We start from the raw sequence: 12,309 nt of genomic DNA on the forward strand, positions 1-12,309 counted from the left end.
TCTGGCCACGTTTTTTGTTTGCTTTTGTTTGTCTGTTTGTTTGAGACAGGGTCTCCCTATGTTGTCTAGACTTGTCTGGAATCAACTGATCCTCTCACCACAGCCTCCAGAGTAGCTAGAGTAGCTGGGATTACTAGCGTGCGCCACAGAACCCAGCTTAGATAACTCTTAAACTAAGTAGAAAATGCAGGTCAAGTGCTTGGCACAGTGCAGGGCACATGTTGTGCTAGCTACTGTAACTGCCTTATAAATCTCTATTCTCTGGCAGGAAGCAACATTCTGCACAGGGTTGGTGGCTGAGCTGGAAGAAGACCCTCTGAAGGCAGACTCTCTTCCTCTGAAGCTATCACAACTAACCAGAAGAAATTCTTTCCAGCACAAAGAACTCAACAAACCGGTTTAAAAAATCCCGTTTCTCCATGTTTACCTTCTTTATTATGTGTTTACTTCTTGACTGTTGAAATATTTAAGGACCTTGTAGAGACAAATTCCTTTCTATCATTCTTCCTTCTTCGTTCCTACACAACAAAAACACCACCGGCTCTATTGAGCTTACTTTGCGTCATGCTGACCACTGCTAGACATTTAACAGACATTATTTAGTTTATTCTTTACCACAACCTCCGGGAAAGAGGCGTTACTCCGGTTTTCCAGAAAAGGAAAATGAAGCAGAGAAGTTAAGGAACTTGCCCAAGGTCACAGAACTAAAAATGACAGGGTTTCAACCCAGGCCACAGATGCTAGAGAATTCAGAGAAAATCCCCATCACCCCAGTCAGCTGAGGTTAGCAGGAGCATGCACTTGTTTCTCAGTTACACTTTTCCCCTGGGCAGGAAGTGACCCCATCAGAACTGATGCCGGCAGATAGTGACTTGAACACTGGGCCCTCAGACCATGGACCCAGGCATTCTCTCTCTGGCTTGAGGGTTCCTGCCAACTCATTCAGCTCATTACCCCAGGGCGCTTATGTGTGCATGGGGTAGCGAGGGATACAAGCCAGCACCGCCTGGTTGTGTTCATTTTCAGGGGCGCAAAGAGCGATTGAAACTTTGGCTTCAGCTTGCAGAGATGCTGAACGGACCAAACTTTGGTCCTTAGACTCACCTGTGCGGTTCGATCGCTCCATTCACCAGTCTCTTACATTCCATGCCGGCTCATTCCCACCCCAGAAGGCTCCCTGAGCCCCAGTCCCTGAGCCTGCTCTCCCGTGGCACTTGCCCCCGCTACTATTGCCGGCTTGGGGAGGCTGTCTAGGCTTAAACAGAAACCAAAACAGCCGGACGCCCAGAAGCCTTGGGGAGGGAGGGCAGACCAGTGGGGCGCAGAACTAACTCATTTGGGTCCCGGAGCCAGCTCGGCTCCGCACTCCCTTCTAGTGCCCCTTGCTCAGGCTGCTCCCCTCTTCCTTTTCAGAGCGGGAGAAAACGGGTGGCGACCCCGGCGGGCTCAAGCTAACAGCTTCTGACCGGCGAGGAGTGGGTGGGGGCCGGAGGGCGGAGCAGGGGCGGAGCTCGCGGAAACTCCAAGTGGAGCCCCGACTCTTCTCATCCGCCTTGGGGCGTCGGGCGAGATGGCGACGCGCAGTGTGGGCCGCGGCGTCGGGCGGCTGCTGGGCAGCCTTTGCAGGCGTCCGGGGCTGCCGGTGCGGCCCCTGCGCGGGCTGAGCGCTCAGGGCGGGGCAACTTCCCACCTCTCGGGGAGCGCCCCCGCCGTAGCCGCAGCGCAGCGGGGTTCGTATCTCGCTCTGAGCGCTCAGGCTGCCCAGGAGCCGGCTGCCTTTTGGGGGTCGCTGGCGCGAGATATGCTAGTGTGGGACACCCCCTACCACACTGTCTGGGACTGCGACTTCAGCAGTGGCAAGATCGGCTGGTTCCTGGGAGGCCAGTTAAATGTATCTGGTGAGTGGCCTACGGGGGAGTCTGGACGCCCCCGACTCACGAGTCCCGGGGATACTCAAGGAACCTCAGAAGGCAGCAGCTGTTCCTGGGCCAGGCGAATCGCAGCTGGCGTCTTGGTTGCCTTAGAGCAATCCCCTTCTCTAGTATTCCGCTCCACTCATTCAACCCTAAGGCATGTCACCCCGGTCCCGCATCCCTCCAGGTCCTAGGGAATGCAACCCCCTCCTGGCCAGCTGCAAGCCGGGAATCCACAAGTTCGGCTCCAGGCACTGCCTATGGAGTCTCGGCCCCACGTCAGCTTGGCCTTGTCCCAGGGAAGCTTCTCAACCGACCATCTCCTGAGTTTAATTACCGAGTTCCACAGTGTCTCAGAGCGCAAGCCTATGGGGAGCATCGGACAACAAACTGGGCCAGGCTTGGGTGCAGAGTGCTTTGCTCAAGGAACCGGGACTTCCCGGCTCCTGTACCTGGGCGGGAGGGGAAAATGGAAAGCGTGTAATGGTTGTCACCTATGACTGCCATGCCTGGGGACAGACCCTGCTGTGTAAACAGTCGTGGCGAATGGCCTGGGGAAGAGAAACACTGACACCCTTACAACCCCCACTCAGCGTCTGGAATCCGTTATCTCCTTACTCAGGGGTTTGTGGGCGGGAAGTTCTCTCTCACCCCTCCCCTCTCCCCAAGACCTGCCCCTCAAAGGCACAAACCCAGGTTTGGAACCGGTGGGACTCCAATCCCAGAAACTAGCTCCAGCAGACTGCTAATCCTCTGATTTCTGCTGAGCTGGAATCCAACTGTTCTGCTAAGATTTGGGGGTGGGGGAGGTATATGTGGCACTCTCACCCCAGTATAAGGCACTGAGGAGGTAGAAAGAGAAGGTCCTGGAATTGTAGGCCTGGCTGGACACATAGGGTGGGCCTCAGATGAAGGGCTGCTGTCCTGCAGGATAGGGATAATGGGTGTGGTGGGTCTGCCAGATGTTAAGAAAAGGACAACAGATCATGCCCTGGTCAAGGCCCAGCTTGGAGGTGGGATCCTGTCTCTTCAGCGTCATCATCCCAGTTATTCTACTCCTCTGAGCCTCAGTCTCTCATTTGGTTGTTGGTGTTTTGTATTCTTTCTTTCTCTCTTTTCTTTTTTCCTTGGAACTGGGGATTGGATCCAGGAGTGCTTTACAACTGAGCTACATCCCCAGTGCATTTAAAAACAAAAATATTTTTTCCCCAAAAACAGAATTTCACTAAGTTGCTGAGGCTGACTTCAAATTTGCAATCTTCCTGCCTCAGGATCCCAAGTTACTGGGATTACAGGTGTGGACCATTATGCAAATCTCTGTCTCCTCATTTGTAAAAATAATGCTCACTTTTTAGACTGACTGTGAGGACAGAATGCTCACAGGTATGGAACAGGCTCTTTGCTTATTGGTGATCGATGAGCAGTAGCAATTTCAATATAGCATGAGATAGCATGAAATTATAGGTAGTGTCTATTTTTCAAGCAAACAAAAAAGAACTTTGGGCTAGCATTTTCCCCCACATTTCATGTTGTGCTACAGGCTTAATCAAGATGAGTCACTTACTAGATAAGTGTTTTCTTTAAAACTGACTCAGCAGCAAATGTCCTTGAACTAATGGAGGTGTGTGTGTGTGTGGGGGGGGTGGTGGTGGTGGTGGTGGTGGTGAGAAATCCTTAGGTTTGCAGAGTTGATGGAATGTGCCCTTGAAGAGTTGATAAAGCAACATGCAGAAGCAAGAGGGCAGAAAGTATGCAGTTCCTTTATAGACTGCCTCTGGACTCTGGAGGCCAAGGCTACTGGGAACATCTATGGTTGGCTCCTGCACAGTTGCAACTGGTAAGACAGCGGATAGACCTCATTGGGCTGACCAAGGATTCTATGAGCTAGGGTCAGGGGTAGTCAGCAAGAAATTCTGAATCTTTTTTCTTTCATTTATTTCTCCTGAATAAAGGCTTGATAGCTCATATTCTGCTCCACTCATTCAACTCTAAGCCATGTCACCCCGGTCCCACATCCCTCCCGGTCCCAGGGACTGCAACCCCCTCCTGGCCAGCTTCAAGCCAGGAATCCACAAGTCTGGCTTCAGACACTGCCTGTGGAGTCTCAGCCCCAGACATTGACCTTCAGAAAACTGTCTTGTAGAAAAGCATCTATTCTGTAGCTTTCTCATCTCAAATGGGCATTCCTAGCCACTCATCAGTCAGCCACTTCCTTGTTCATTGCAGACCAGTGTCTGTGGACCAGAGTGGTAAGAATAAGAAAAAGAACAAGCCAGGCTGTGGCTTCACTAGGAGCTACCTAGAAATTTGTGGAAGGGATGCTTTGACCTAGTATCTCTCTCTCTCTCTCTCTCTCTCTCTCTCTCTCTCTCTCTCTCTCTCTCTCTTTCTGTGTGTGTGTGTGTGTGTGTGTGTGTGTGTTAAAACCAGCAGGATGACTTGTTTGCCAAAATCATCCCTCTTGAAACTTGTGTTACTCCTTCAGAAATATCTAGATCTAGACCAGCAGTTCTCAAAGCATGGTCCCAACTGGCAGTATTTCCTTACCTGGGAACTTTTTGGACATGCAAATTCTGGGGCCCATCCTAGACTTCCAGAATCATGAACCCTAGGAATAGGGACCTTTCATCTAGAATTAACAAACCTTCCATGCATAAGGATGTGCACCCAGGTCTAAGAATCACTGACATATATTCTCCAAACAGAGGAAGATGAAAGGCCTTCTAAAATAGGCAGAATTGGGATACACATGCTGGAAATAACCCTACTAAAGAAACAAACAAACAATGGCATGTGGGTGTTACAGTACACTTTAGAGGTTCCAGGTGGGTCTTTTGAGTCACACCTAGGTTGGAATCTTTGGGTTCTCTTTACTATACTTTGCTTTTTTCCTCATCTATAAAATAAGGATTGATTGTAAGCGGATTCTATTCCAGTTACCATTTTTGCATACCAAGCCTTCCCCAAGTTTAGTGGCACAAAGACAACTACCTTTTTATTATGCTCACATATCCTGTGGGTCAGAATTCTAGAAATAGCTTGTGAGGATGACTTGCTTCTCTCTCATACTTGGGGGAGCATCTGCTTGCTTCTCACTCCTGAGTGTGAGGCTGGTTGGTACTATTGTGAGAATATGGTCTGTCCCCTCAAAACTCCCCACTGTGAGGTTAAGATGGAAACAATCTAACCATAGTATTCAGAGGTGGGATTTTGGAATGTGATTAGGATTAGATAAGGTCATCATGGTGGAGCCTTCATGATTAAATCCTGGTCACTTTATAAGAAGAGGACAGAGATATAGCAGACACACAGACAAAGTCTCTGTATCCTGCCATGTAACACCTTTGTACCACCTTGGGACTCTGTCAACAAGAAGGACATTACCAGATGTTCTTCAAGGCAAGCTCTTTAACCTCTAGAATTGTGAACTGAATAAACCTCTTCTTTGTTAAATTATTCTGCTGTGATATTTCATTATAGTCACAGAAAATGTACTAATACAGTTTAAATGACTTGAATCACAGGTTGGGCTCCACTGGTAAACTACACACAGCTTCTCATACCCAAAAATTACACAGAATTTCTCACGGCCTGATGTCTAGGCCCAGGTAATGTCCTGTGGCCTGAAGTCCAAGAGATCAATGCAAAAATTGTTAGGCTGATAAGCCTATTTGACCTGGGAGGGTTACCTGTTTGCCCAAGTTTCCTTATTGATGAGGTTTATCAGCACTCACCTCCTAGGGCTCTTGTTAGGATTAGATAAGACTTATAAAGCACTCAGCACTGTTTTTAATGTATTACAGCCCCAATTACTGACCAGTGTTAATTATTAATGAAACATTTGGGGAGACTGTGTCCTTGAATTTGGCCTTCAGCAGCTGCTAAGAACTGTGTTCCATCTGCACTGGACCATGTGTGTTTGTATCTGATCATCCCAGGATGGGTGAGAAGCTGACTTTGGAAAACACACAGGCACCCAAATTGCTCCCAAAGCATCCCAGTACCCTGCCCATTCAATGCTTTGATAGCCAGGTGGGATGAGGATGTCACTGCCCCCAGAGCAGCTAGGTAGATTCTCCACTCCCTTCAGTGACTTGTCTCCTTTGCCTTTATGTAGGTCTGCTTTGCAGAAGGTTCTTTGGAAAAATAAATTCTATAAAGGGATTCTTTCCCACCTTTGAAATTTGGTTCTGTTTTTTATAGGGTGCACAGGTGTTTTTGCTCTGTGGCATGTGAACTGAAGAAGTCAGGAAGTTGCAAATGAAGAGTCGCAGCATAATGATGTGTGTGTGGCTTTCAAAACACACAACTGGGCTTTAATTTCTAAACCCTAAAATTTGAGTCTGATTTATTTTAAAAAATGGGTGTATTTGTACTTAAGCAAGAATGTAAATAAACTATTTTTAACCAAGCATTGATCTCCCCGCTATCCCCCTGGGGTGCCGGGGATCAAACCTAGGGTTTCACAGGTGTCAGGCCAATGCTCTACCACTAAGCCGCATCCCCAGCCCAAACAGTGAGAGGTTTTTTTTTTCTTTTCTTTTTTTAGTGTGTGTATGATGCTATGGATGAAACCCAGGACCTCACATGTTGGGCAAGTGCTGTACCACTGAGCTATACCCCCAGTCCTCTTGGATGATTTTTGGAACATGAATTATAGGAACAGAAATCATTTTACTGCCACTTTCTCTTCTATTACATACCTCCTTCAATAATCCAGAAGACAGATACATTGATGATGGCAAGATACTACATAGTTACACAGTTGTGCTTCATTTTTCTCTCAGTGATTAAAATAACTTGTGTAAGGTTTTTTTTTTTTTAAACTCTAAATGAAAATGTAACTCCAATTTTAGGAGGCGTATCCTCTGGAAGAATCTGAATTCTTCCCAGTTGTCAGAGGCATGACTTACTTTAAATAGCAGATGCTCATGGAAAGTTGGCAAATACAATTTTTGTGACTGATGTAATACCCCAATATATGCCAAGGAGGTTTGCTATTTAAAGAAAACCATTGTGAATCCTTTTGTGAATTTTAACTCCCTAGTTTCTTTTGATTAAAATTAACTTTTTGTGTGTGTGTGGTACTAAAGACTAACCGAGGGGTGTTCTACTACTGAGCTAGATTCCCCAGCCCTTTTTATTTTATTTATTTTTTTATTTTTTAAAATATTTTTTTTAGTTGTAGTTGGACACAATACCTTTTTATTTTATTTATTTATTTTTACGTGGTGCTGAGGATTGAATCCAGCGCCTCACACGTGCTAGGTGCTGAGCCACAACCACAGCCCTGGCAGCCCTTTTTATTTATATATTTTTTTTTTATTTTGAGACAGGGTCTTGCTAAATTTCTGAGGCTGACTTCAAACTTGCCATCCTCCTGCTTCAGCCTCCTGAGTAGCTGGGATTACAGGAGTGTACCACTGTGCATGCTTAAAATTATTTTTTTGTGTGCTGGGTCCACTTCAAATTGGGGTGTGTATGTGCAAGGGATATTTTTAAACAACTAACCAGAGTTTTTGGGCTGAGGGTGTAGCTCAGTGGTAGAGTGCTTACCTAGTGTATGTGAGAGGCCCTGGGTTTGGTCCTCAGCACTACAAGGAAAAAAAATAGAGTTCTTGAAAATTCCTACATTAGTATGTTTCATTTTCATACTGGAAATGATAACACTCTTGTAATTCTTTTTGGTTAGTGAAACTAAAAACCCATGACCCACAAACAGGTATTAGCTTAACTGCCGGGAGGCTGTGTTGGGCCTGGGTTTGGGCCTGTGCTCCAGTGAACTTGAGCCCGCACTCTGCTCCCAGGGGCCTCATCTCCTCCTCAAGACATCAACATGAAGTGGTTGGTGGTCCCATTATACAGGTGTGGCAAAAGGCTCTAATTTATACAGTAGTCGAGTAATTTAGAAAATACCCCATCCCACAGACCTGAATTCTAAATCAAGAGATGGATCATAAATCAATTGTCAAAAGACAAAATCAACAATTTAGTTTAACAATCCTGATTGGTTTTTTGCTTTTGTCTTTGTCTTTTTTTTTTTTTTTTCTGACTCTAGAATTGGGCAACACTTCTATTTTGTAAAACAGATCCAGTGTTCCAATGGGCCAAGATTAGAAGAGGTTGGTTTTATAGATAGTGAAGGGTTGAAAAAAGTAGTAAAAACTATTTTGGACATTTCAAAGTTATTTTCCTTTTGTAAGGCAAGAGCAGGGAGACAGAACAATAGAAAAATAACTGACGGGTTTGCATCAGTGTTTCAGGTTACACTGGGGTGTGTGTATGTAAGGATTAAGGCAGAGGGAACTTTATTACCATGCCAATTGAAACAGGCCTATTGGGGAAGTTTGGCTGTTACCCCACTAGTCCTAATTTTTCTTAAGGGCAGATAAACAGCCTAGTTTCAGCTTGGTGACCTTGAACTTTAACAGGAGTGACTCCATTTTAATTTTTAGCCTGATCTATGTAGGAATTTAATCCAAAACAACGGCCTTCTGTCATTTTTATTCAACATAGTAAACGAACAAGTCCATACTGTGGTAACTTGCTCAAGGGGTTTTATTTATTTTTCTTTCTTTCTTTTTTGCAGTTGTTAGAGGAAGAATGGTGCTCATGATAAAGGAATCTGAGGGTCCCTGTCCTCAGAGACTTTTTGATTCCTATGGGAGGCTGGTTCAGCATTGTGTCCCAGAATGGAGACCACTGAACAGAATGAGGAATTAATAAGTATTGTGGCCAGTTTTCTGCTGGAAGGAAAGACTTTTGTGTGTTGAGAAATTTGGAAAAGGCTTGAAGTAGGTGGGGCCGTGTCTTAGATTGCACTAGGCCTTTCCCCACTCTTCTTGGAAACACTTGGAAATGGATTTTTTTTTGTCCCATTGCCCAGTTCTTTGAATTGAGTTTTTTTTTTTTTTTTTTAAACTGGTGTGTGTGTGGGGGTGTGTGTGTGTTTATTTAAATGTAGGATTTTCATCCACCCTTCCCAATTTCCTTCCCTCCATATTTCCTTTCTTCCTTCCCTCTTTCCCTTTCTCCTCCCTCCTCTTTTCTTCTCTCCTCTCTTCTCTTTCCTTTATTCCTTCTGTCTCTGTCTCCCCCCACACTTCCTTCTTTCTTTTTCCTCTTGGATTTGAGGCACTAGCAGAAACCATAAGAGCCAACGTGCCCATAGCATTTTAGGGCCCCTGTCCCCCAGGTAACACACTGTGGTGGCTGTGAGCAAAGATGAGTTATTCTGTTTGTTTCTCGTGAGAACACTCTGACAACCTCTGGCCCCATAACAGAAAACTCTCAAATGACGCCTAATTCCTACAGTCCCACCCAGAGTCATTAAACCACCATATGGATCAGAAAACTGAGATTTAGCTTAAATAACAAGAACATTGTTAGTGGTTAGTGAGCATTTGGCCAGGGCTTGGACTTGAGACCAAGAATTTTTAGCTATGGCATCAGACTGCCAGCTGGGCATGGCCAGATGTCATACAAGACAGGCATGATTAATATTCTCCTTCCAAAAGGAAAAAACAAAACAAAACAACAACAAAACCTCCCCCCAACCCATGGAATCTAAAGTCTACATATAAGATAGATGTGCTTTCATATATAAATAAAAAATTTTTACATAAAAAAAGATAGATGTGGATGTAGACACATGAACATCTGTCGTTGTGTGGCGCTGAGACAAAGGGGGCAGCATGAGAATCATCTAGTTAAAATGGAAATAGGGGCTAGAATGAGGCTCAGCTACTTGTGTGCTTATAATCCCACTAGGGGATTCTGACACCACTCAAGGTTGAGTAGCACCAATTTTGGCTAAAAATAAGATCTTTTATTTGAGGGACAAAGCCACAAAGATAAGAACTATGTTTCCTCTTCTGGTGCCAGCTAGATCCCAGTGTCCTCTTCTAGCTCAAGGACTTGAATGGTCCATGTGTTCATCATCCAGAGTTTTGGTGTATGCTTAGCTGTATGCTCTGGGCTAGGCTGTCCATATACAAATGGACAGGACATCTGGCCCCTGCCCAAAGTGGCACAGCAAGGAGTAAACATCTCAAGCAATTAGAGGAAGGCATGGGTCCAAGGGCAGAAAGATGTGCAAAGAGAAGCTGAGACAGGAAGCATGAGTTGGAAGGTGTGGGGCAGCATCAGGCAGGGGACATACCCAGACCCTGGGGCAGGAGGAGTTCCCTGAACTCTGCATGGCCAGCAAGGGAACATATCTTTCTAAGCCTCTGTAGCCACCAGTCAAGTGCCCTCTGTGTTGTGGAGGAGGCACCTAGGGAACACAGCACTTGGGGATGCATTCTGACCTGCCTGGATTTCTGCCATCTAACCAGTCCCTGGGAAGAGATGGACACGCAGCTGATCTCAGTGGCCACCTGGCTGTACTCTAGTGCTTTCTATTGGTGGCAGGCTTTCCTCCTCCACCTTTCTTAGCTCTGACTTCCTGTTTGGCATAAAACAGGTGTGATCTCTCTCTGGGGAAGAACAATGTGCCAACATTGTGGCTGTCATGAGAGGATGGGATGCGGTGAGATGAACCCCAGTGAAGTGTAAAGTGTGGTTTGAGCCCTTCCTGCAGCTTTCTGGTTGGGAGTTTAGGCAGGTCACTGGACTACTAGGGAGTCTCTGAGGCTGTTTCTTGATCTGCATCTGGCTAGGTTGCATCTTCAGGGTTATAAAGGGTCAAAGTTTGTCCGAATAGAACTTCTCAGATGAGAACCTGGACACACAGCTCCTGGGAACTTCTCAGCAGATCTGAGTGGTTGAAGGATTTGCATATATCACCAACACCCAGGTGATGGCTGGAGAGGCCCAGGGCTAAAGAGAGCCCAGGTCTAATGTGAGTAGCATGCTCCCTGCCAACCTGCCTTTTGGGTACATAGCTTTCATCCAGTCCAATTCTGATTCTCCTCCAGAACTTTCTGCAGCACCAATCCTGAGCTAAGCCTTCCTAGCTTGTCATGACCTGCCCAGAGTTACATCCAGGGCCAGGTAGTTGGGGAAAAAGTCTTGTACCAAAGGATGGCCTCTCTTCTGATTGCTCAGAAGCCAGAAATCCACAGTTTTAGTGTGAAAAGTTTCGATTTATCGAATGCATGTCCCCCACCCCCCCGTTCAGAGAAACAGCACATTTGTAAGCTGGACATAGTTGGCCAATATTTGCCAAACCAGTTTGTTCATTTTTTCCCTAACAGCCTCGTTTTTCTCACACCTACCTGAACTAGCCTTTACTTTTCTAGATTATTCTAAGCCTCACCTGTATGTTAAAATCACACCCTATTCACATCTCTTCTTTCCTCCACCACAGACAGGGCTCACCTTTCTCTCTGTTGCATAAAGCTGTTCTTGGCTCCCCGTTGGGGCCATCACAAGGTGACTGTAGAGAGCGCGGTAGCGAGATAGACTCTGAAGCTAATCTGTCTGCATTAAAGCCAGTTTTCCTACTGTGTGACCTTGCCCGACCACTTAACTTCTCTACCAGCTTCCTTTCCCATTTGTAATGGGACACTGGTAGTTCTCACTCCTGGCCTACAGAGGGCGCTGTTCATGTGGAGGCTCTTGCTATTACTCTTTCAGTCTGGGGTTGCTCTTAACTTCCATGGGTTTGCCTTGTTTGGGTAAATTCAGCTCCGTTGTTCTGTTTGGACGAATGTTACCATACCTGCCATAGCCTGCCTTATGTTTTGGTTACTTGCGTGTTTTCTTATGTTTGTAACTGTTAACCTGCACCCGTGGGGCTGAATATCTGTCCTTGCATTCCCTTCTGTACTCAGCATCGTGTCTTGATCAGAATTGGTGGCCAGGACGCTGGTTGAATTAAACCACCTCAGACTTTATGTACCTCTCCCTTCTGTGCTCCTAAAAGACCCCCCATCCAGAAAAACACTTGGGGAAAGTGGCTTACAATGAGTGGGATAGGAATTCTAGTGTTTTAAAAATTGCATACCATGTCATGCTGAAACACAGACACCCTGTGGTCTTCTTGATGTTATCTGTGGTCTCTGGGTCTGGGGGCTCCAGGGCTAATGCTGAAAATAACGTCAGAAAGCTTTGTGATAGTTTCCCAGGCACAGTGGTACACACCTATAATTCCAGCTACTCGGGAGGCTGAAGCAGGAGGATCATAAGTTTGAAGTCAGCCTCTGCAATTCAGTGAGGCTCTGTCTCAAAATAAAAAATAAAAAGGGCGGGGGATGTAGCTCAGTGGTAAAGCACCCTGGGTTTAGTCTCCAGTACTATAAAAACAAACAAACAAAAAACTAACAAATAAATAAAGAAACTCTTGAATGTGGTGTGTGTGTGTGTGTGTGTGTGTGTGTGTATGTGTTGATAACTTTACTAAACAGAGTGTAGCCTGGCTTTGCTGTGTACACATGGCATCTGAAGAAACGTG

General features: G+C 45.9%; 1 protein-coding gene across 1 annotated transcript in view; it reads left to right on the forward strand.

Moving 5' to 3' along the window:
• Positions 1–1,565: 1,565 nt before the first annotated feature.
• Acss1 (acyl-CoA synthetase short chain family member 1) overlaps positions 1,566–12,309 on the forward strand; it is a 60,675-nt gene continuing 49,931 nt past the window's right edge. The window contains exon 1 of the mRNA XM_027955840.2: positions 1,566–1,898. Within this exon, the coding sequence (XP_027811641.2) occupies positions 1,571–1,898 (328 nt within the window). The 5' untranslated portion in view covers positions 1,566–1,570. The remainder of the gene's footprint in view (positions 1,899–12,309) is intronic.

This window comes from Marmota flaviventris, chromosome 2 (assembly GCF_047511675.1).
Source record: "Marmota flaviventris isolate mMarFla1 chromosome 2, mMarFla1.hap1, whole genome shotgun sequence".
Classification (NCBI taxonomy): Eukaryota; Metazoa; Chordata; class Mammalia; order Rodentia; family Sciuridae; genus Marmota; species Marmota flaviventris.